General features: G+C 35.0%; 10 protein-coding genes and 1 non-coding gene across 11 annotated transcripts; 6 read left to right on the top strand and 5 right to left on the bottom strand.

The window, feature by feature from the left end:
- Positions 1–76: 76 nt before the first annotated feature.
- Positions 77–2,038, top strand: NAEGRDRAFT_57391 (actin-related protein ARP3). The gene is made up of 2 exons (XM_002680088.1): positions 77–120; positions 631–2,038. Exon 2 carries the CDS (start codon positions 640–642, stop codon positions 1,906–1,908), a length of 1,269 nt encoding a protein of 422 aa, XP_002680134.1. The 5' UTR covers positions 77–120; positions 631–639; the 3' UTR covers positions 1,909–2,038.
- A 32-nt stretch (positions 2,039–2,070) lies between these two features.
- Positions 2,071–3,486, bottom strand: NAEGRDRAFT_64827 (uncharacterized protein; the record flags this gene model as incomplete). Its single annotated transcript, XM_002679961.1, has 1 exon — positions 2,071–3,486. The coding sequence occupies one exon, from the start codon at positions 3,484–3,486 to the stop codon at positions 2,071–2,073; it is 1,416 nt and encodes a 471-aa protein (XP_002680007.1).
- Positions 3,487–3,694: 208 nt separating this feature from the next.
- Positions 3,695–4,930, bottom strand: NAEGRDRAFT_64826 (uncharacterized protein; the record flags this gene model as incomplete). Its single annotated transcript, XM_002679960.1, has 1 exon — positions 3,695–4,930. The coding sequence occupies one exon, from the start codon at positions 4,928–4,930 to the stop codon at positions 3,695–3,697; it is 1,236 nt and encodes a 411-aa protein (XP_002680006.1).
- A 209-nt stretch (positions 4,931–5,139) lies between these two features.
- On the top strand, positions 5,140–5,212 carry NAEGRDRAFT_t176. The gene has a single exon. It is a non-coding gene; the product is annotated as a tRNA-Asn (tRNA).
- Positions 5,213–5,910: 698 nt separating this feature from the next.
- On the top strand, positions 5,911–8,271 carry NAEGRDRAFT_64825 (argonaute; the record flags this gene model as incomplete). Its single annotated transcript, XM_002680087.1, has 1 exon — positions 5,911–8,271. The coding sequence occupies one exon, from the start codon at positions 5,911–5,913 to the stop codon at positions 8,269–8,271; it is 2,361 nt and encodes a 786-aa protein (XP_002680133.1).
- Positions 8,272–8,365: 94 nt separating this feature from the next.
- Positions 8,366–10,515, bottom strand: NAEGRDRAFT_78906 (uncharacterized protein). The gene is made up of 3 exons (XM_002679959.1): positions 8,863–10,515; positions 8,733–8,822; positions 8,366–8,693 (listed from the first exon to the last, which is right to left on the bottom strand). The coding sequence occupies exons 1-3, from the start codon at positions 9,986–9,988 to the stop codon at positions 8,410–8,412; spliced, it is 1,500 nt and encodes a 499-aa protein (XP_002680005.1). The 5' UTR covers positions 9,989–10,515; the 3' UTR covers positions 8,366–8,409.
- Positions 10,516–11,698: 1,183 nt separating this feature from the next.
- Positions 11,699–13,517, top strand: NAEGRDRAFT_57389 (uncharacterized protein; the record flags this gene model as incomplete). Its single annotated transcript, XM_002680086.1, has 1 exon — positions 11,699–13,517. One exon carries the CDS (start codon positions 11,699–11,701, stop codon positions 13,484–13,486), a length of 1,788 nt encoding a protein of 595 aa, XP_002680132.1. The 3' UTR covers positions 13,487–13,517.
- Positions 13,518–13,659: 142 nt separating this feature from the next.
- NAEGRDRAFT_64822 (uncharacterized protein) lies at positions 13,660–14,600 on the bottom strand (the record flags this gene model as incomplete). The annotated part of the gene is made up of 2 exons (XM_002679958.1): positions 13,660–13,741; positions 13,792–14,600. 2 exons carry the CDS (start codon positions 14,598–14,600, stop codon positions 13,660–13,662), a joined length of 891 nt encoding a protein of 296 aa, XP_002680004.1.
- Positions 14,601–14,800: 200 nt separating this feature from the next.
- On the bottom strand, positions 14,801–16,045 carry NAEGRDRAFT_64821 (uncharacterized protein; the record flags this gene model as incomplete). The annotated part of the gene is made up of 1 exon (XM_002679957.1): positions 14,801–16,045. One exon carries the CDS (start codon positions 16,043–16,045, stop codon positions 14,801–14,803), a length of 1,245 nt encoding a protein of 414 aa, XP_002680003.1.
- A 226-nt stretch (positions 16,046–16,271) lies between these two features.
- NAEGRDRAFT_64820 (uncharacterized protein) lies at positions 16,272–17,057 on the top strand (the record flags this gene model as incomplete). The annotated part of the gene is made up of 1 exon (XM_002680085.1): positions 16,272–17,057. The coding sequence occupies one exon, from the start codon at positions 16,272–16,274 to the stop codon at positions 17,055–17,057; it is 786 nt and encodes a 261-aa protein (XP_002680131.1).
- A 105-nt stretch (positions 17,058–17,162) lies between these two features.
- On the top strand, positions 17,163–23,981 carry NAEGRDRAFT_64819 (uncharacterized protein; the record flags this gene model as incomplete). Its single annotated transcript, XM_002680084.1, has 1 exon — positions 17,163–23,981. The coding sequence occupies one exon, from the start codon at positions 17,163–17,165 to the stop codon at positions 23,979–23,981; it is 6,819 nt and encodes a 2,272-aa protein (XP_002680130.1).
- Positions 23,982–24,360: the final 379 nt, after the last annotated feature.

Raw genomic sequence — 24,360 nt, 5'->3', positions numbered from 1 at the left:
TTAACAGATTTTCACATGCTGCTGACAGTTAAACACGCCCATCTATCAGCCGAGTGTTGTAACACAAGTCATCAACAAAAAAAATACGTCCACTCTTCCATCCCGTGCTGACTGTTGATTGTACGTTTTTTATTTAAAAAATCATTTGTCTAATAATATAATATTAATCATAATGATAATGATGATGTATCGAACAATGTAATGATTGATGGTATTAAATATATAACAACAACAATGTATAATAATGATGAATAATAACATCTTACAACAACAATAATAACATATTTGATAATATATGATGGTAATGATGATGATCATTTGGTGCTTTTTGGTATTGTTTGGACAATGATCATCCTATTGATGCAATCTACTGATCCGGTATTGATGGTTATCAACTTTCTTGTTGCCTTGCTTAACAATAACAATATATATACTATGTATCCATCAATCATCAACAAATCTACTCTGCCTTCAAATTGATGATGGTAACATTGCTATTATTGTGTATATCCTCTCTAAACACTTTGAATGGTTTATATTGTTATTAATAACCATCCATCAATCTTAATGACCAACAACAACAACAAAAATCTTTTTGTGTTCTAATGTGATTTTAAAACACAAACACAGATACACAAGATGAGTTATTCCAACGACGTTATTGCTAGAAACAATCCAGTCCTTGTTATTGACAATGGTACTGGTTTTACCAAGATGGGTTATGCTGGTAACAGTGAACCAAACTATATCATTCCAACCTGTATTTCACACAATCCAAAATCAGCAGAAAAGGGTTTGGAAGATCTCGATTTCTACATTGGTTATGAAGCACAAGAAAAAACTGGTGGAAACTATGATTTGGTATATCCAATGAGACACGGTCTTATTGAAGATTGGAGCAAGATGGAAATGTTGTGGGAACAATGCTTCTTTAACTATTTGAAATGTGAACCTGAGGATCACTACTTGATGTTGACTGAACCTCCACTCAATCCACCAGAAAATCGTGAACAAACAGCTGAAATTATGTTCGAAACATTCAACGTTTCTGGTTTGTACATTGCTGTCCAAGCTGTTTTGGCTTTGTGTGCTTCTTGGACATCATCCAAATCTAAAAAGCTTGGTTTGGGTGGTACATTGTCTGGTACTGTTATTGACTCTGGTGATGGTGTTACTCACGTCATTCCTGTTGTTGAAGGTTATGTCATTGGTTCTAGTATTAAACACATCCCATTGGCTGGTAGAGATGTCACTGAATTCTTGATGCGTTTCGTTATGGATCGTGAAAAGAATATGCCATCTGAAGATATCAAATTGGCTGTCCAAAAGATCAAGGAAAAGTATTGTTATGTCTGTTCCGATTTGGCAAAGGAATTTGGTAAATTTGACCAAAATCCAGCAGAAAATATTCTCAAGTACTCTCAAGAAAATAAGAGATCTGGTAAATGGGAAATTGATGTTGCCTATGAAAGATTCTTGGCTCCAGAAGTCTTTTTCAATCCAGAAATTTTCACTGAAACTTTCAGCACTCCACTCCCAGACGTTGTTGATCAATGTATTCTCTCATCACCAATTGATGCTCGTAGAGCTTTGTACAAGAATATTGTCCTTTCTGGTGGTTCAACAATGTTTGAACACTTTGATAGACGTTTACAACGTGACATGAAGAAGAAATTGGATGAACGTTATGAAAGAGCTGTTTCCATGACTTCAAGTGGTAAGCCAAAGCCAAGTCCTTTGGAATGTAACGTTATTGCTCACAATCACCAACGTTTTGCTGTTTGGTTTGGTGGTTCCATGTTGGGTACTATGAACGAATTCAAGAGAGTCTGTTATACCAAGGCTCAATATGATGAAATGGGTCCATCTATTGCTCGTAGATCCCAAGTCTTCCAAAACTTTGTTTAAACCATCCAAGTTTTCATTTCGTCAAGCAAGTAACACATTTATTGTGTTGAGTTTTACCTTTCTTTTGTATTAATTCTTCCCTAAAAGTAATTTATTGATTAAAAAACGTTCTTCAGTGAACATATTTTGTAAAATTTCAAATATATTCAAATGTTAATAATTTTATTCTTCAAAAGTAAAGGTGCAATCTGCAAAGGCTTTGTGTGAATTAAGTGAAGTTGTCAACTTGGTGAAAAACTCTGTCAACCGTGTATTGGCTGTTCCTCTAACCAAGAATGAACAAAAACAAGAGCTATTAGAAAATAAGGAAGATGTTGAAAGATGTTCCGTCGATTCAATGGAAATATTCTTGGGAAGAAACTCAAATCTATTGCCTCCCTTCATGGCGAGTTGACCTTCTTGATTCTGGCCAAATGCAAAATGGCTCCCATCTCGACTCACTGCTAATGAATGACACGATCCACAGCTTATTGTCTCTATGCTCTTTTCAAAATTAATCTTGGTTGGCTCTGTCACATGTTGAACAAGTGAGTTGTGCTTTCCAAGTCCCAACTCTCCCTTATAATTACTTCCACAGGCAAACACTTGTCCACAATAGGTTAGAAACAATGTATGCATTTCTCCACAAGCTACAGATTTGACCTTTAGATTGTTTTCTCTGAACGTGTTGAGAATGGTTGGCTTACTTATTGAACTTGAATGTTTCAATCCCAATTGACCTTCTATACCTCTACCAAATAGAATGACTGTTCCTTTCCTTGTTAGCACAATGTTATGAAATCCACCACATTCAATCTTTTCAATATAATCATCACTATCCATATATTCTCCCAACGAAATGAAATGTCGGTCTGGATCTGAATCCAAATGACCAATTCCCAACTGTCCATAACTATTATCTCCAAAAGTAATAAGTGTCTTTCTATCATTCATCAATACAATTGAATGTTTCTGTCCACATGAAACAGAAACAGCTCTAGAGAGTACCTGAACAGGAGATTGAATTTGATTTGGAAAATAGGCCCTTCCACTTAATGTTTTCGACAGTGGAAATGCACATTGATTATTCATATTATTTCCAAAGGCAAGAACTGTGCCTTCTTGTGTGAGGAGGAGTGAGAAATCTCTTCCACATGCCATCTGTACTATCTTTGAATCAATTAGTGATGAATGATTGGACAACTCGTAAAATCTCTTATAACTAGTGGTAGCAACAATCATTCTATTATCAAAATCTCTAGCACTATCATCCAAAAAGAAGCCATTATTCGATTCTTTCTGAAACTCTACATATTCATGATCAGTTATATGAAAATTCCCCAACACAAACAATCTTCCAAAATTAGTCAAATACATGTTGTAAAATAAACTTCCACAAGCATTTACAATATTCTCCCCATACATCATTGACATTAAACTCGAACGACTATTATTGAGTGTCATTGCCATGGAGGGAGATGATGACAATTCATTCTTTTTGAGTGGTGAGAAATTCTCAAAGCCAAATCTTCTTGTTGAATCTGAAAAGTCAATCTGATGAAATAAATTAAATCCAGAGACAAGTAATTGTTTGTTCATGATGCTTTCCATTCCCTGGGTTGTGATATCTGTTTGTTTTGTAGAGCCAATTTTTATAGATGTGTTGTGAGTGTATAGGGAAACAGTAGAGTTGAATATTATCACTAAATTGTGTGGGTGTTGCTGGATATCTCCTTATCAATGTGTGGTGAAGAGCTATCCAGTTTCCATATTTGAATAAAACAGCCAACTTTCCAAATTAATAATGTTACTGATATGAAAGTAATGTGGTGATATTGTTTTGAGTAATGCTCACAATCTTTTGCTCACCCATTACTTGAATAATTTCTAAAATTGTGTTTGAGTCTGTTAAACAATTAATAATTGAGTCAGGTAGGAGATTTTTGTGAAATTGTGAGAGCTTTGCATTTGAATCACTTGAAATTATATTCATTAGAAGGGTCTCATTTTCTGAAATTCCAATTAGTTGACACTTGATTCTGTAAACGAAAGGGCACACCAGTGCAGATAAATTACTGACACTGGCAAAATAGGTCATATGTATTGGATTTGAATTATTAATAGTTAATTGAGCAAATAGAGCTCTTCCTGAAATATTAATTTTGAATGAAGGCCCACACTTTGATGAACTATAATCCTTTTCAATACTTTCAATCTGACATGGAATTTGATTGCTTGTCAGGAGAGCATACTCTCCTATTTGAATTCTTGAAACCTTCTCCACAAATGTCAAATCACCCTTTTCCAAAGCAATTTCATCCCTCAGTGATTTCTCAATGAAAGGATAAGCCAATTTACTATTTCTTGCAGCAAGGAATGCCAATTTCCTATCACTACACAATAACATGTCCTCATTGAAAAATTCCAAATATTTCCCATCCAATGATAGAATTTCCAATTGTATATCCCTCTCTGATTTTAATTGACTATTCAGAAATTTGAATATTGTAGGATTTTGTCTGATGAGAGTCAATGCCATTTCCCTATCAGAAATCAAATCCTTTTCATTAAATTCCATCAACACCATCGGAGTAGTGAGAATGGCTTTCATAACAATTTCCCTCTCCTTCAACATTTCCGATTTCTTTTCAACATACTTCAATGCCATTCCATTCTGTTGAACAGCTTGCATAACAATCTCCCTCCTACTCCTCAATAAATCACTGGCAAATTGGAGTGAGAGACCATCCTGTCGAACAGCAATCGAGACAACCAATTCATCATTCCTCAACACCTCGGAACATTTACTCAAATAACTACCACACTGAGAAAGACCATAGATTGCTAATTCTCTTGATTTGATTGTTCCGGGAAAGAATTCTAAACATCGACCAGCACTGTCTTTTACTTGTTTGAGATATTTACGGTTTTGATTGTATCTTTGGAGGAGGGATCGAGTTTGTGAGTGAAAATGTTGTTTGAGAAGTGTTGATGAGGGAGAATCGGAAAGAATGAGAGAAATTGGTTCGATTTGATTTTCCATTTTTTTTGTTTAATGAATTGTTTTTAATCTTGTAATTTGATATTCTATTACCTTTATTCTCATATGATTAATTGTTTCTAATGTTTTTTAGACTGAATCAATGATTATTAGTGAAAGAACTCAGCACAAAATTAAAAATTGATTTCAATAAACGATTGTTCTTTTTACAATGGAAAAATGTTCTTTTTACAATGGAAAAATGTTCGTAATCCCCCTTAGCTCAGTCGGTAGAGCGTCAGACTGTTAATCTGCAGGTCGGTGGTTCGAGCCCACCAGGGGGAGATTACCTTTTTTCTTTTGCACAGCAATGCGCGTTTCCTTTAATGATAGTATGTCAAAATGTTCGTAAATATTGTGAAAAAACAAAGACTACAGCACCACAGGTTCCCAAGTTGTCTCCAACCTCAGTACTGATGTGGCTCGACGATGCTTCTCAAATCGGACGGGATGAGATGCATTCATCGTGATATGGCCGTAGTTGATAAAAGCAAAATAATTCTCCCATGTTGTGAATTGAACCCAGAAAGATAAAATCATGAAGGTCTCATGAATTCTCTCAACTTATTTAATGGGTTGTGCTCATGTTGGAAGAATCATTCATCTGAAAGAATACTTTGAAAGTGTTTGGAAGATCTGAACTTTTAACAACAAGGTAATTGTAACCCATCATCAATGGGAGATACTTTTATGTTTTTAGCTTTCTTTACAATAATGAATAATTGTTGAGATACCTCACTAAATGCCAGCTTTAATTAATCACTATAAACTGTACTCCAGCTGATGTATCATGTTTGAGATTTGAGTTAAACATAATTTCTTGACTTTGAACAAGAAGCCTTTTGTTTAGAAACAAATATTTTGAACAAACTTTCCAGCCTTTTTCAATCATTCAATTTCTCTTCAGTTAATCAAAAAAATAAGCAAACAACATATTGCCAGTTTTTCCTTCGACCAACACAAATCACAAAGCCACACACGAAATGAGCAAGAGAGGCTTCGAAGGAAATCAAGACTATAACAAACGTTTCAAGGAGGACAACTCTGGAAGACCATCACATCACCAGGGTGGTGGTCACCACCGTGGAGGAGGTTATCAAGGAGGACATGGAGGCTTTGGTGGTCGTGGAGGAGGCTATCAAGGAGGCCACGGAGGGCAAAGAACATCATCCGATAGAATTAAAACAAACTTCTTTCCAATCAGAATGCTTCCGAATAGAATTTTCGAATTATCATCATTTTCTGTGACTTGTGCATCCAAAACAACCGAATGGGCTGAAATTCCAGAAGAAAGTAAGAGATGGGCTGAATCCATGTTGAATATAGTTCCATTCAAATTCAAGTTGTTTTTCATGATAAAAAAGACTTATAATTGGACCTCACAAATTCCTGGATTGCCAATGTTTGATGGCTCATTAATTGTTTCTGTTGAGAAGGTTCCATCCTTAGAAATTGTTATGCCATACGAAAAGAATGGTGTCAAGATTCCATTCTTAGTGAAAATTGAAGGAAAGACTGAAGTTTCCATTAACAATAATATTCAAGATACTAGATTAGAACAGGCTATTTCATTTTGTCTGACCAAGGTTTTTAAATACTTAAAGATGGATAGATTGGGATTTGCTGAAGTTGAAAAAGAAGGCGCTATCGTTGATAGATACTCTGTGAGAGATGGTGTTATTCCTGCTTTAGCCTTCCTTGGAAGTGGTTTGTGTCTCTCCTTAACATTCAAACAAAAGATCACTAGCAGATATTCCATGATTGAAGATTTGAAGAATGATATGCAAAGAGATAACTATTTATCCATAGCAGAAAGATATAAGGGTCTCAGTATCGTCTACAATAATAGATCATTTGTCATTAAGGATATTGATTTCAACCAAACACCTTCATCGACCTTTAAAAAAGATGGAAAAGATGTTCCTTACTTTGAATACTATAAGGAAAGATACAATATCAATGTTAGAGATAAGAATCAGCCTTTGATTTGTGTTATGGTCAAGATGAGAAATCAGAAAAAACAAGTTAACTATCTGATTCCAGAACTTTGTTACATTTCTGGTATTAACAAGAAGGATTTGAGGAAAATTCCAAAGAAATCAGTTACACAAAAGGAAGACTACATAACCAGAATTTCTAACAAAATGAATAGTGGAGAGTCAAGACAATTCCTTGATTCGGTTGGATTGCAAATCGACAGAGCACTTGAAACTAGCTTTACTGTTGTTCCACAACCACAAGTCTCTGGAATTGAAGGCATGAAAAATGACAAATGGACTGTTTCTATGGATACTGTCATTAACAGTTTGCAAGGAAAAAATTGGGCGCTTGTATCACCACAATTCCTTGTTAAAGGATTTATGGATGCCATTAGAAGGTACGATTTGGGAAAGCCTCTTGTATTTGATTTGGATGATCGTGGTAGAGATTTTATGCATGATATTGAAGGTTACAAAAATTGGAATGACCTGGACTATGTCTTTTTCCTCATGGCTAATGAAAATAAGCATATTTACAGTGCATTGAAACAGTTTTACAATTGTACTGTTGGTATTCCTTCACAATGTATTGTTTGTAATGGAGATTGGTTTAAGAGACTTCCTAATTGTTTGATACAAATGTCAGCCAAGATTGGTGGTCTTATTTGGTCTGTCGAAAGATCCTATCAAGAGTTTGTATCAGTTTGTGGTATTGATATTCAGAGAAAGGGAAGAAACTTTAAAGGCTCCATTTCACTCTCACTAAATACTAGTACTACTCTGTATTATACAGTTCCCTTCAGAGAGAGTGATGAAACAAACATTCGTAACAAGTTATTGTCAAGTATTAAGGAGGCCTTGCAAGCTTTTCGTAATAGAAACAGTGGAGGAATGCCTAGTGCTTTGATTTTGTACAATAGTGGACATGATTGTATTGATATTTCTCAACTTATTCATGACTTTTGTCTTGAAGCTGAAATGGAATATACCAAAGTTTGCCTGGTTAGTGTAAACAAGGACTCTAATGCCAGATTTAATATGGATAATCAGAATCCACCAATTGGTACTGTTGTTACCAGTATGTCAAGATACCAAACTCAAGAATTTTACATGAACTCGTGCTTTATTAATAGTAATATTGGATACAGCAAACCAGTCAGATACCAAGTTTTGTTCAACAATACCATGTTCTCAGTTGATGAGATTATCAAAATTACTTTCAGACAAACACATCTCTACTATAATTGGAATGGTTCTGTAAGAATGCCAGCATGTTTACTCTACGCCAAAAAATCAATTGAATCAGTTGACTTGACACAAGAATACCCATCAACAAAACTTCGTAATAACCCATTCTTCCTTTAAGCCAACAGTTTGAATATTTTCATCAACAAACCATTAAAAAAACAAGTATTGTTGATAAGGATACCCAAGTACTTTTTGTGATGTGAAATTATTAAGGAGGAATCAAAATAAATTATTTATTTACAAGCTAGAAAAATATTAATTCTTTGGGAAAATGTAATCAAGGAATCCTTCCCAAGTAAAAACTCTCTTTGTTTTACCGTTTGCAGAAAGACTTTCCTCAGCAGACACTAAAATCAATTCAGCTTCTTCCATTTCAGTAACAGCTCCTGACCCTCCTTCCACAAGAGTTTTGGCATTGGTCATTCTTTTTTGAGCCTTATACTTTGAATTATCACATTCCTTTTTAAATGCGTCAGTAAAACCGACATTCTTTCCCTTAAATAATTCTTCCTCTCTCAGTTTACCAAAAGAAGATTCGTCTTGGAAAAATTAGAATTTAAATGTTTACAACAACATACCAACAAGCTTGGAATGTTTCTTACATTCCTCAAGCCATTCAGGATTCATGATCCAAATGTGTGCAACTGCTGCCTGGAGAACCTTGATTGCTGACACTTGTTAATAATTTAGGTAATCAATAGTACTTACTTCTGACACCAGGTGGTGCTACAACATGTGTTGCTCCCATATCTACATCGTCAACAATAACTCCTCCTAATTCCTTAACATAATCCTCCAAAGTCTTCTTGAAAGCATTAGTATACTTGGCAATCTTGTCATTAAAACCAGAAAATATAACTTTGAATTCTTTCTTAGCAGGTGTGTCATTCTTTACCTTCTTCTTTGGAGGGTCCATTGTTGAGGAAGATGTTGGTGCAGTATCATCTTGAGAATCACGCTTAACACCCTTCTTCTTATTATTATTGGATTCCACCTCTGTTTCGGCACGATAGCGTTCAATGGTTGTTTGTAAAAGTTCCTCTTTAGCTTTCAATTGAGATCTTTCTTCAACTAGGGCATTCTTTTCACTCTTGAGTTTTTCCACCAAAGTATTCTTTTCGTTCAATGTTTCTGTAAGAGATGCTGCTAGCTTTTCTTGATTCTTCTTTTCTTCTTGGTGTCGTGTATTAATATCGTCAAGTTTGTCTTCAAATGTCTTCTTTTGTTGTTCAATAGTTGTATTAAGAAGATTCTTTTCAGAGGTGGCAGATTCCAAGGCTTTCTTCAATTCTTGGATTTCGCTTTCCATGTTATTCAATTTGACATCTCTCTTTTTGATACTTTCTTGATATTTGGTTTGAATACTTTTAATCTCCTCTTCCTTTTGGTGTAACAATTGTTGTTCTTTTTCTTGTTGATTGGTAAGTTCGCCCTCTCTCTTCTTTAATAACTCGGTATAAGAGGTGGCTTGTTGTTGTAATTGTTCATTTTCAGATTTCAAGTTTTGGAGTTGTGTTTCAACTTGTTTGAGACTTTCGATTTGTGCCTGTAACAAGTTAATTTGTTCAGAGTTTTGAGCGATTTTGATTTCGTATTCTGATAGAGATGTTTGCAAACCTTGTTTTTGTTTTTCATTTTCCAAAATAGAAGCTTGAAGGCTTTCGTGGTGTCCTTGAATTTCTTTAAGTTGGATACTTAATTGATTCTTATCATTTTCAAGAATTTGAATATCATTCTGGAGTGTGGTCTTTTCATTCAAAACTATAGCATGACTCTCAGTGGCTGCAGATAATTCTGATTTGAGTGCTTCAATTTGTGATGTGATTTCATTCATACTCTTAGTGCTTTGTTCCTTTTCATTAGAGAGGTCTTGTTGTAATTTTTGGACATGGCTATCCAATTCCACAATTTTAGCATTTCTCTCTTCCAATTCTTGTGTTTTTTGTGTGATTAATTGTTTTTGATTTTCAATTTCAGACACAAGTTGTTGATCATAATTGGATTGGTTATTGGTAATATCACTGATTTTAGTCTTTAACTCTTCCACATGAGTAGTGAGATCTTGTTTTTGTTGTTCCAACTCTGTGATACGAGCATCCTTACTCTCGGATTCATTCAAAGCAGTACGAACACGTTCCTCGGAGAGTGTTTCATTTTCCTTGATGAGAAGTTCGAGTCTCTTCTTGTCATCATCAAGTAGGGACAATGTCGATTCCAGCTCATTGACCTTCTTGGCTCTTTCCTTTTCTTGTTCATGTGAATTAATCAAATCACTGTTGAGAGTAACATTTAATTGCTCCAATGAGGCCTTTTCCTTGTTGAGACTGACAATTTCTTGTTGAAGTTTAGAATTAACTTCCTCAAGATTCTTAACTTGTTGAGTGAGCTCCTTTTCCTTCTCGTCATTGTTAGCAATTTGAGTTACAGGTTGTCGATTTTGTTCGAGCTGAGTGGTCAATTGTTTGATTTGTGATTCCATCTCGCTCTTTACACTATCTAACTCTTTCTTCACATTTTCCAACTCATTCTTTCTGGTTTCCAACTCTTGATTAGATTGGTTTAGGATATTTTCTTTTTGTTTCAACTCATTTCTTAAAGATTCGATTTCACTTTCTGCCTTCTTGACAGCTTGTTCGTTTTGAGCACAAACCTCAGTAATTCTTTTGTTTTCAGTGAGAGACTTTTCTAATTGTTCTGTAAGCTGATTGAATTGATGTTCTAATTTTCCATGTAATTCCTTCAAGGAGGTTATTTGGGTTTTCCAATCGGAATTTTCCTTCTCTAGGTTTTCTACTTGAGCAGTATATTCGGAAATCTTTTTTTCGTGTTCTTCCAAAGTGATTTGTGGTTTTCCATTTGCAAGATGAGTGCTTTGGTGGGTGTTTTGTTGCTCGGCTTTTGCTACACTTTGACTGGTGTCATTGCAAGAATCTTCATCGAACTCATCTCTCTTCCTCTTCTTTTCTGATGAAAACTTCATCAACAAAGAATTAAACATAAAATCACTTTCCTTCATACGAAAATTATGGAGTTCCTTTTGGAGATCACTTATTTCCGATTCTTGCTCCTTGATCTTTCTTTTATAATTTTCTATTATTGTTATTATTAATCCACACAAATATTTGTTCCACATAATAAATGTTGAAAATATTACATAAGAATAATATGATATTAGCCCATCAACTAGTGTTGATAACACCTACCGATAGTAAATTCATCTAGTGTTGGGCTGCTGCTCGAGATGGAGCCTCTAGAATGAAAGTTTGATCTACGTGATGGGTTTGTAGACATTTTTTTCTAGAATTTTTTGGAAATGGCCACCAAAACTTGGCGGGAACAAGAATTGTTTGTTGCAACAAAATTAACCATGAAATTTGTTTTTAATCCTTCACACCAATACCACTATATTGTTACAATATTTACAAAGATATTATTTACATGCTATCTACTCTCGGCTGAATAACAACTCAACCGGTAATAATGATTCGCCCATCATCACATCAATTATTAAATTCTCTATGCAGATAAGACAACAATTAAAAAAATGGCCAGAAAGAGGAACAGTAAGAATAAAAAGAACCGCAGAAAGGCAAGCAAGGACAAGTCGAATTTATCACAGAGCACAACTAGTTTGAGCAGTACCGATTCAGCTCACTCATCATCAATTTTGGAGCAACAACACGATTCTCCATTGGAAAATAACGGTAATATGATGAATTTTAATCTTATTCGGAATGTTGATGATCAACAACCACAACAACAAACAAATTCTCTCCTCAACAATGTTGCTATTTCCTCATCCTCCAATAGTATTCCAATATTATCATCAGGTAATGCAGATACCTCCCTCTATACAAGAAGGTCTGCCGTGACATCGAGATGGGTTGATGAGCAAGACTTTTCTCCAGCATCATCACCAATTAATAATGTTATTGTTGTGGATGAACGTCATGAAGTCAAGTTGGAAATTTTAGAAAAATCACATTCTTCACATCATCATCACATGTCTTCATCATTGATTGATGCACAATTTGATGAACAATTCGAAAAGGCAACGAGTAGTAGGAAGACATCAAAGAAAAAGCTTACTGTTGCTTCATGGAGTGCATCAAGTGTTGAAGGAGAAAACATTGATGAAGATGATGATAATAACAAGTCAACCATTCAACAGATTGGTGAACAAGCACCTGATTTAATCTTGTTGCAAGATGTCAATTATGGACAATTAATTAAATCATTGAAATGCTTGAAAAAGGCTGAAGAACACTTGGAAATGAAGCATGAAGAAACCATGACTGACAGCGAGGATAATGAGCCACCAGTTTATAAATGGTTCTGTTGTGGACACAAGAATAGTTATGAACCAAGTAAACTTGACGAAACTATAGAAAGTAGTGAGGAAAGAGACGAAGATACACCAATGATTCAATCTACCTCCACCACCAGTATAATAACAAGATTTTTACAGAATGAAGTCAGAAATAGAGAAACCGAAGATAGGGATCCTGATGACTTTGTCACTGAATACTTGCCAATAATTTATAATTCCGAAAGATTGAAGTGTGTAGATTGTGGCGTCTATTGGTTTAGTAAGAACCACAAGGAAGCAGGTACTAAATCCTGGGACTCACTTGTGCCTCGTTTCTGTAATTGGGCAGCCTTTGTTTTTAAACCATATGATGAGGAGGCAGAGGAAGAGTACAAGGACTTTATTGTTTTTAACACTCATTGGGATCAAGGAGTGGAAGCTAGAAGATATGCTGCTCATTCTATGAGACAAGAAATTGTTGGTAAAATGTCAAATTACAATTCAATTACAAACAAGACAACAATTACACCAACCATTACTGTTGGTAATTTTAACAGTTTACCAAAATCAAATGCTCTGAGTATTCTGGTTACTGGAACTGACCTTGGTGCTCACAATAATGATGACCAAACTAAACCTATTGATAGTGACTCTGACTCTGATGATTTCCCAACACCATACGATAGAGAAAGCTTAATTATTCCATGTCAAAAACAATTATCTGCTTCCTTGATGGTCTTTGAAAAGACAGACTCTCGCCAATCGACTGCCTCCTCTGAAGATCATCACGATGAAGATAATGATGAAGATGAATCCAGTGAATCTGAATCATATTCAGGAACATGGTATCATAATGTTGCCTTTGAACCAACCTTTGTTGATCAAGAAACCAAAGAATCTTCTACCCTCGACTATGTCTTCATTTCCCCTTGTGTTAAAACATTGGACTTCCAATTGTTGGAAACAAATACTAGCACCGAATCCCAACACCACAAACCTTTAATTACCACCTTTGAACTGTAATCCTACCTTTATTAAATTATTTCCTTTTCTTATTTCCTTTTTGATTTCCCTTAAAGTCAATTTCCAATACACCACCACCGCTACTAACAACATCTCTCTTTTCAATGATACTTGGTTCCATCATTAATCTTTGTCCAGGTTGAGTCAACACATGATACAATGAGAATAAAAACTCAAAGAACATAATGACCATGTTCACTTGAGAGACGATCCTTACAAGTGGATCTGGATTGTACCAATTCTTCAAGACAATTCCTGCCAATGACCAAAGCAAAACCAACACGAATAATGAATCTCTCTTAAACTTTGAGAACCATAATCCAATAACAGAGGTAAGGGTAACAAATGCAGCAACCCACTGTTGCTCATCCAACATGTTTGACAATACTCCAACCAAGGAAACAACAGCAAGAACTGGACTGGTGAAATCCAAATTATAAACAAACATCTTTTCCTTTTCAGCAGTATTAGAAAATGAATCAATGAATGGTTTCATAATATCGTGTTTGAGAACCATCATTGTGGAGGCAACTGCTGCACATGATATCCAGGCAAGATAGATTGAGAATGGTAATTTGACCCAGAGAGGATACTTGCTCACTGTATATCCATATCTCACATCAATGATTCGAGCATAGAGTGTGAATAAGGTCCACCACAATCCAACAATGATCAAGTGTGAAAGGAAAATATATTCCAAACTGAATGAAACCATCCAGGCAATATTCAATAAATTTGTTACAAAGAATAATGGGCCAATGTTTCGACCAATCCTTTCCTTTTCTTCCTTATTGGTTAGTAAGGATAGAATTCCAAACAAGGACAAGGAAAAGTAAATGAGTGCCCAAACGGAGAAGGTATATTGTGAAGGGACGAATTGAGTATCATACTTGGAAGAGATTTCAGCAATGGATTTCATTGAACGAACATTAGAAAGGATGCTATTTTCAATGGAGGAGAATTGTCCACGAGGAAGAAAGGCAAATACATAGTTCAAGCTGTTGGTTGTTACATATTTCAATGTGGATACAGTAAATTCTGAATAGAGGAAACCGAAAGAAACCACAGCAACAACTGCCAATAAATTCGTCAAATTGATAGCTTGTCCAATCATTTTTTTGATTTGGAAATGTTATTTATCTGTTGCTTGGCTGTTATAATCGACTTGATTATTTACCAGGAATGGAAATATTACATTTTGAAATTTATCATTCTATCCAAAGTAATCATATCGAAACTTGATTAGAACAATTAAAATATACCAACTCCTCCTGATTATTAAGGTAAATCTTAATAATTGAATTGAACCAGTAACTAATCATTCAAGGAATCATCCATCAAATCATTAGTGCCAACTTGAGGTTTCACTTCAGGTATACAATCACTCATAATGTCTATTGTGCCAAACTTTAAAAAGTATAGCAAGTCATCAGTTCTTGAAAATGTTAAATCATTATACTCCTTAATTGGTATGACTTGCATTGAAATGGCGCCAATTAGAATGGTAATTAAATAGTTATTCAACAAGACATGCAACATGTCTTCCTCGCTCTCAACTTTACAACCACTAGTGTCCAAAATCCATGGATAGGCAGCTCCAATGTCCTTTCCTAGAATTACATTTAAATCTGGTAAATTAACTTCTCCTGCTGCCAATGATATCATGTCACCAAGATTGAAAAATACATCCATGTCCACATCTGCCTCTGGATTAAATTCACTATATGGAAAATCCAATACGAAAGTCATGTGTACAATATCTCCATTCCAGTTTAAAAAGCTTCCTTCAACTTGCATACTCCTCCTCTCAATAACATCCTCTACAATGGTCTCGTCTTCATCCTCAACTTCAATACATTGGACAAACTTGGTAAATTTAAAAGTATCTTCTATAAGAGATAGATCCCTTGTGAGATTTTCAATGTCTCCTTCATTAATTTTGAGATGTTTATCCAATGTTGCATATTCCTCTTGTTCTGCAATAAATTCTCGGAAGAGAGAAACTCTATCCTTCATTGAAATAATTTCCGAATAATTGGCAGCTACTGATCTGAGTGCATCGTTTGGCTTAATGGCATTCTCGAGAACCCAATCCCTCATCAAGTGTTTATACAAATTTTCAAAACACTTCCTCTCCCTATGTCCATCAGCATAATCATCGGGAATAAAAACTTGATTAAATTCAATTTTCTCCAACAAGGAACAAAAACTATTCTGTTTTCCTCTACAAGTTGTACAATCTCTATAGAAGAGGAGTTCCCAAATGTTTTTAATTTCTTCATCGTCATCATCAGTAGTAGAATTCTTTTGATGGTGATGATTACTGGCACTAAGACTTTCATCCGTCATCATCATCATGATGGAATTTTCCACTACGGAATCCAAGTGCATTGAATCCACAACCGATGGAAAACAATTATACATTAAATTGGCCCAACTCTTACAAACGTACGGAATTGAGTGGAGCACTGTCTTGCAGTCGCAAAATAGTAAAATTTTACTCAGTAATGGAGTGTTGTGTTTGAGTAGCCAACCGAGAGAATGAACGTTTTCAATCATTTTTTTTTAAATAAAAATTCAAAAATCCCAATTATTTAAAAATTAAATAATTTAAACAATTAACTAATAATTACATATTATTCACATCACCTGCTAAAATTGTTATAATTTCATTTTTTTGTAATAAATCTTGTAGATTTTTTGGAATTTCAATCTCAGAATTGTGAAATTACTAACAATAGCCATCAATCCATTTTCAATAAATATTTCAATTTCATGCAAAAAAATGGGAGGACTCGGAAGGAACAAACGTATGTTACCAAGAAGGTACCGTCTGCCAAAATATTTTCAAGATAGAAAAGAATTCTTTCTAATAGAATCACCATACCTGAGCTATGAAAAATCAGATACCAATGAATATGCTACTGTCACCAATACTGAGGGAGATTATCCTCCTTTAATGACACCCATTACAAAATCAGAACACACTATCGCCTTGCAGAAAAAATTGAAGAAAAAAGTGAAGAAAAAAGTGGATCAAACTCCAACGTTTGAAAAAATTCTTGATCGAACAGTGGAAGTTTCAGCTCCTGATATTATTCCATCTTTGAAGGAAGAATTGAATCATAATATTGTAAAATTGAAGATCAATAATGTTGCTCTTCGAAAACATGCAGAAACAGAGTTTAATGGTTTTAGATTGAGTCAAGATAAATTGGCATCATTGATAGGAAAAGGTCGCTCAACCATAACTCTTAATCAGGAATTTAAGAGTTTGGATGGTTACAAGATTAGAATAGCCATGATTGTGAGCACGAGAATGACAGAATTGCAATTGAAAAAGACATCCTATGCCAGTAAGTCGCAAATTCATAAGATTAGGACTGTCATGGCTCAAGTATTAACCAAACATATTAGTAAGATGAACATTCTGGAATTTGTTGAGCAAATGGCAATCAAATGTGGAATGGGTGCAGAAATTAGAACCAAATGTGAAAATATTTATCCATTGGAAGATCATATTCAAATTACAAAAATCAAAGTGGTGGAAAAACCACCAAGACATGAATAAGGTGTTTCCAATAACATGGCATTAGTTACGAGATCTGTATTTTTATCTTTAAAGATTTGGCGCCAAAATATTTCTCGTTGGTATTCCAACAAACACAAGAATAAAATGCCTCCAAAGTCATCAAGCAAAAAGACGAACAGCAAAAATTCTTCATCAACAACGGCAAAGAAATCTAAAAAGAGAACCTCCTCAGAGAACGATGAGGAAAATGGTTACAAGAGTACCTCCAATAACAGTAGTAAATATTTGGAAGACCAAGATGATAGTAATATTATTGACGAATATGAAGAAATATCGGAATCGGAAGAAACAACAAAATCATCATCACAACCAACAAAACTTGCAAGTCAACCACCAACAGTGACAGAAACTAAAATTAAGAAAGAAATAGAACCATCAAGAAAAAAAACCAAATTAAACGATGAGACAACTGCAAAAATCGAAGAAAATTCAGATCCAACAATGTACAAGATTGTGGATGCCCACACTGGAAAAACAAAACTTGTTGGGCCTAAATCTAAAATTTCAAGTGTGAATCAATTGAAACATTACATTTGTGAGATTTTTAAATTAAAATCTGTGAATGAAATTGAATCTATTAGAAATTTGGATGATAAGGATGTAAAGGATGCCGATTTAGATGCATCTCAAATTGGAAAATCTAAGGCAAACACCAACGAAGTTATCATATTAGACGACATTAATCAAAGTGCTCATTCGACAAGAAACTTACCACCCACTTCGAGTCATGGGTGTTTTATATTGACATTGAAAAATGGCCAAAATACTTCTGAATCATCTTCTAAAGTTAAGGCTAATTTACAATTGACTGTAGATATTGTACCTCATGTAAATATTTTAATTCACGGAGGAGATGAATATGACTTCATTACCGCTCTTGCTGAAATTTTGGACAATTCTATTCAAAACACTGTCCTCAACAAGAATGAAAGGCTTATCGAAATTCGATTTGAAAAGCCTACACAGAGTAATGAACTTACAAGCAAGCTCCATATTTGGGATAATGGAAGAGGAATGAATTTTAAAACCTTAGTCAATTGGGCTACTCTTGGTATTACTGAAGCCCCAGTTGATGATTCCAAGTTGCCAACAAGAGAAAAGGCACCACTCCGCAGAAGGTTTTTTGATAAATTTGTTACGTCAGACTTTTCCAGGTATGGTGTAGGTTCCAAGAAGGCCATTTTCAACTTGGGAGATGAAGTCACTCTTGTCTCAAAACCAAAAGATTCAAGATTTGTTTATGAAGTTTCCCTTTCAAGGCAAAAGTTGGAGCAAGATTTTACTTCAGGAAAAGACAAACAATGGAAAGCCAATTGTATTTCTAGACCTCCAACTGATACAGAAAAACAATGGGAAAGCTTTACTCACTTTACAATTTCGGACATTAAGAAGGTCTATGTCGATAGATATGATCCAGCAATTATCAAGAAGCGTTTAGGCCACATCTATCACTATTATATACATGGAACTGATGGTAATAAGGAAGGAAGAGATATTATTGAAGATCCTGATGAAAATGATAACATGAGTGATATTGATGATCTTTCCGAAGGAGAGGAGGAAGAAATGCCACCAATCAAGTCTCAAAAGAAAACAAAGATGCCCTCAATTGATGAAGACGATTTATGGCAATTAAAGCAACCTAAAAATGTCATAATGAAAGTAGATGGCACAGCCATATCGAATGAAGACAAGGACATGGAAACATTATATCTTCAGGAGGGAAAGTCACCGTTCACTTTTGAAATCAAACTCAGTGTCAAAAATGGAGAAAATTTGAACGCGCCTGAAATGACCCTGCCAACATCATCCCAATATGGAGTGTCGATAATTAATAGCACAGTGAGAGGAATAATTTATTACTATCCTTTCAAACAAGGAAGAGAAACTCTTCCAATACCAGAAGAATTATATTTGGAAGGAGGAAAATATATTCCTACTGACCAAGAAGTACCTCTGAGCGAAAGAAATCCTGGATTTGAATGCTTTTGGAATGGTAGACTGTTAGCTAATGAAAAAATCAAAAATTTACCTTTTATGGAGAAGGAAAGAAGTAATAGGGATATTCCAGAAAATTGCTATAGAAGAATTAAGGGAATGCTCTTTTTTGATTCTAATTTTGAAGTATCGGCCAACAAAATGTACCTTTGCAAACAAACAGCACTCTGTCAAGCACTTTTAAATTACAGCGAAAGAAACTTGACACAGAGGTATAGAAAATGGATTAAGGAATGCCACAAAAAATTAGATGAAGAAATAATTTTTGACGAATGTGATTTCGAAAGAACTCAAAAAGAAGGAAAGGGTATGAAAACATTCTACAAAAAGATCAAATACGGACAAACAAATTATTCCATTGGAGATTATCTAGTCATGAAAACTAGACCTAAAATTATTGGAACTCTTGTTGATATGTTTAGGGACATGTCATCAGAAGAATACTCTGTAACTATTGTAGTTAAGGAATGGTCACCTGAAAAGGAGTCAGATGATTCAAAGAATGGACAGTGCTTTCCAATATCAAAAGTACAAAACCTTCTCACCAAGCAAGAGTTTAAAGCTGAAGTCAGCAAAATGAAAAATAAGCTACCGAGCTATATAGATGTTGTAGATACACCAAATGTTACTGCAAGAGAGAGAAGACCACCACCTGACGCTGTTACAGCTGGATATTCTCTCAAATACCTGTCGGCTTGTATAATGACAGGAGATCACAAGGTTGTGACAAACCAACTCTACCCAGTTACTTTGACCATAACCTATGAAGGTGATAATGAAGAAGAACAAAAACTTAATGAGTCACTCACTTCAACAAAGGCTTTTAAAAAAGGAGTGCATTGCTTCAAGCCTTACAAGCTGAAGCCAGAATTTACATCTGTGGGTACTTATATTTTGGAATTATCCTCTTCTGAGGACAGTGGAATCAAAGCAAAGGTGGTAAAAATTGATGTAACTGCTGCGGCGCCATCCACTCTGTCACTTTCCAACAATTTACCAAAAGTTAAAGGTGCCAAATCTCTTTTAGATAAGAGTCAACTCAAGGATTCCCTTTTAACCTTTATTGACAAACCATTCCCCACACTAATCATTGAACAACAAGACACGTATGGTAATGTTGTTCCTTTCAAAGAGACAACTTGTAACATTACGGAAGAACTTAAAATTACAACAACTGATGATACCGTAGAACTATCCTCATTTAAGGCCTCCTTCAACAATAGCAATCAAATAGAAATTACTGAGCTTGTTGTTAAAAGTGCTCCATTAGGTTCCAACAAGTTTGTAAAAACAAAATTAGTGATAGCATTTGGTCTAATTATGCAACCTCTTGAAATTGATATGGTGATATTTGCTGGAGCCGTTCACACTATTCAACTTTCTGAAGATGCAGCTACTGCCTTGTCAGGAAACTCTGTAAAGAAAATTCTACCAGATATTGAGGCCAAATTACTGGATGAGAAAAATAATCAAATCTACATTCCATGTTTTTATGATGGTGAAGATGACTTTACCCCTCTCACCATAACCGTAAAAGGAGAATGTTTGAAAGAAGAAGCTTCTGGTACCTTTAATACTGAAACTGGTTATTTCCAATTCAAAAATATAGCTATAGGAAGCTCTCAAAGTAGTTCTCAACGAAAAGAGGCATATATAACACTAAGTTACCAAGATATTTGCATTGATGTTCCACTTACTATTGAATCAGCTTCAGTTGCAAAACCTTCTTCATTTAACCTCCTAACTAGAACCACTGAGGAAAAGAATATGATCAAGGAGAGATCTGCACTTAAAGTAACAGTGAATGCAATAGTCAGTTCAGAACTAGTTGGATGGAATTTGGAATTATGCAATGAAATGTACGAAAGGATAGAGATTGATGCATACGCCAGAGCTTCATGGTGTAAAGCCAATCTTTTAGAAGTTAAAAAAGGTATTTGCGAATTACCAACTCTAGTAGTTCCACAAATTTTTAAAACTACTAAATATTTTGTCGATATACTCTCCAAAGCAGCAGGAGATTCCGTACAGAACGATGATGATATTGACACAGATATGATAATAGCAAACTTTACCATTAATTTACGTGTCATAACAGGGCCTCCATGCATATTTAAAATAGAGAGAAAGTCAATACCTGAAAAACTTAAATGTGAACAAAAGTTCAGTGTTAAGTTCAGTATTATGGATGCATTTGGAAATAGGATGGATAACGAGAGTAATGAAAATTATCCAGAACTTGAGAATATTGAACCTTCAATTGAAATAGTTTCTCAATTGAATGGTGAAGCAGAAAGTATTGAAATTTGTGATTTCGACAAACTACGACTCCTAACAGGATTGGATGACCATGAACACTTTAAATTTTTTAAATATAATGATGTAAGCTTGATAGGCCCTTCTGGAGAATTCCATTTGAAGATTATTGACAAGGGAGGTAAAATCAAAGAGGGTAAAATTGAAAATATTCTCCTTGAACCAGGACCACCAGTGTCTTTGAGAGTTAATGACATGATAGGAGAGGTAGTATTCGATGTTGAAAATTATAATCTTACTCCATCATTTTACATTACAACACACGATAAGTTTGGTAACGTAATACATCAACATGGAAACTTTGAGATTGAACCTCCAGAGACTGATATTGAAATTATCCAATATCAAGGAGAAGTCAATCAGTCCATCGATTTACAAATTGAAAATGGAAGAGCCTATATGCCACAATTTTGGGTTAAAGGTACAGAGGGAAGACATACTTTCTGGATTGAATACGAGTTAACAAAGGCAAACAAGACTTGCTTTATTGTAAATATTATCAAGAGCTCCCATCCAGCAGAACTCAAGGTTACCAATAAGACAACAAATCTTGTGGTGGGAGACTTTTTAGACCCTTTTGAAGTTGTAGTTTTGGGAGAAAGTGGAAAACCTGTTAAGGCTCCAAATTCAATCATTATGGAAGTAGCAAACCCTCAAGGAGGAGATAAAAGGCAATTCATATCATGCCCATCTGCTTCCAAGAGTTTAACATATACATTCGCAAATAGTGAAAAAGAATTTACTAAATCCGGAGTTTACAGATATAGATTTACTTTGGACATTTCTTCATTGCCATATGTTCCAATTCTTGGACTGAATGGGAGTATAAACACTACTCTAGATATTGCTGTCTCCCCTGGAGATCCGGAAGCTTTGGAAATAGAAAATGATAAATTCCAGCTTCCTGTAGTTACCAATATGGGAGAAAATATTGATGCAAGATCATTCTGGGAAGAACTTTCACTCAAAGTGATAGACAAGTATTCCAATACTGTGATTGCCGATGATAAAATTAAAAAGGTCACTCTTTCCATTCAACCAACAGAAGATAGCATGGACAGTGAACTTCCTGAGCTAGAAGGGGATTTAGTAGCTAAATTTGAGAATGGTCGTGCCAAGTTTTCAAGAGTTAGCATAAAGGAGGGATCAGGTGAAACTGGTTTGTATAAGCTAGTTTTTACAACTAAAAATCTTCCACCAAAAGAGTTAGAATTTGGATTTACTGATAACAGTGCTATTCAACAAATTGAGAAGGAACTCCAAGAGAAGAAACAAAATTGTCTCAGTGAACTAGATTATCTGAAGAAGGAAATTAAGAAAGCCGAGCAAAATCACCAAGAGAATGAATTCAAGCTTAGTAATTTCAGATCCACAATGAATGATATACTGAAAACAATCAAAGAATATGAATTGAACTTCGAAAATGATATGCCAAATATGGAAAATGCTGACAAACTATTGAATATTCTTAAAAAGAAGTTAGAGATCAAGACACAGAACAGTAGAAAACAAAAAGAGTGCAATGTTGGCCTTGCGGAAAACAAGGCCTTGCAGAAAGTAAAACAACTCCAAAAGGAAACAGATAGTGGAATTGTGGGAATTCTTGGAGAGCTAGGTTATATAGATAATGAAAAGCACAATGACACAATTTCTAGGTTCTTGGGAGATAAGATGCAATGTATTGTTGTACAAGATTCTAATGGTATGGAAAAAGTGAGACGACTCCTAGAAAATTTCCCTCACAAGATACCAGTTTTACCCCTCGATAATATCCAGAAATGTTCAAAAGGTATGGATAATGAAGGTAGATTGAGATTGGATCCAATTGACGCAGATGGATTTGTTGGCTATTCTGTAAATCTGATAGAAATAGACATTAGACGAGAAATGATTAGACATGCATTTTGGAATTTATTAGGTAGTAGTTTAGTTTTTGAAACATTCCTTACTGGTTTGGCATTCAGAAAAAAGAGACTGGAAATTAATTTAGCAGTCCCATTGATTCTAACACTTGATGGAGAGAGAATTGAAGCAACTGGTATCGTATATGCTGGTTCTAAGGCTACAGGTCCACCAGTTTTCCGTTTTGGTCAAACTCCACTCAGCGAAAATCCTGAAGTCAAACTACTGCTAGAAAAGAAGAAGAAGGTTGAAGAGTATAAGAAAGTACTCAGAGAAACAATTGCTTTCGAGAAGGGAGAATATGCCCAAACTGAACAGCAAAAGGAAGAAACTATTGAAAAACACAAGAGCGAAATTGAAGAAATTCAGGGTGAATTGGAAAATATTGATGAGGAATTGAGAAATTTAAAACAAGGTCTCTCTAATAAGAAGGGTTCCCCAAAGAAAAAGAAGACCTCAAAAAAGAAGAAGACAGACCGTTCACCAACCCCTAGCTCACCAGTTCTTTTCTCTCAAAAATCTCAAAAGAAAGAAATAGACGAAGATGATATTGAAGAGTGCTCTGAGGAAGAACATGATGATATTGAAGAATACTCTGAGGAAGAACCAGAGGAAGAGGAACCTAAATCAAAGAAGAGAAAGAATGCCAAGAAGACTGGAAAGTCAAAGAAAGCCAAAAAGAAGTAAATTTACTTTTTCCATTCCAAAAAGCCAAGCTTTTTCAATTCATTTACCAACACATCTAAGTGTACCTTCTTTCCATGCCAACAAATACCTTTCATTCCATATTCATTTGTTGCATCAACGTTGGCTTGCTTATCATCAATAAATGCAATATCTGATGGTTGAACATCCTTGTATCCTGCTTGTTCAATTCTTGCCATAAGTTGTAGCATAATTTTCAATTTAGGTTTTCCACATTGAACATCATCATCACTAGAGTTGACAAGCAATAATTTTTCAGTGAACATTGTGTCCAATTTCCAACGTTGGGTACAGTATGGAAACCACTCTTTGGAGTGATTACTCATAATTCCAATTGATACATTGGTCAATTGTTTCTTTT

This window comes from Naegleria gruberi (assembly GCF_000004985.1).
Source record: "Naegleria gruberi genomic scaffold NAEGRscaffold_11, whole genome shotgun sequence".
Lineage (NCBI taxonomy): Eukaryota > Heterolobosea > Eutetramitea > Acrasida > Naegleriidae > Naegleria > Naegleria gruberi.
The sequence above is the reverse complement of the archived record's forward strand: the minus strand, read 5'-3'. Positions and strand labels throughout refer to the sequence as shown.

Bases quoted from the DNA above. Each gene is read 5' to 3' on its own strand.
- NAEGRDRAFT_78906 (XM_002679959.1), bottom strand. From the start codon at position 9,988: ATGAATGAAATCACATCACAAATTGAAGCACTCAAATCAGAATTATCT. The intron at 8,823-8,862 runs GTAAGTACTATT...AACAAGTGTCAG, and splicing joins AGCACCACCTGGTGTCAGAA to CAATCAAGGTTCTCCAGGCA. The intron at 8,694-8,732 runs GTATGTTGTTGT...AATTTTTCCAAG, and splicing joins GAAACATTCCAAGCTTGTTG to ACGAATCTTCTTTTGGTAAA.
- NAEGRDRAFT_57391 (XM_002680088.1), top strand. From the start codon at position 640: ATGAGTTATTCCAACGACGTTATTGCTAGAAACAATCCAGTCCTTGTT.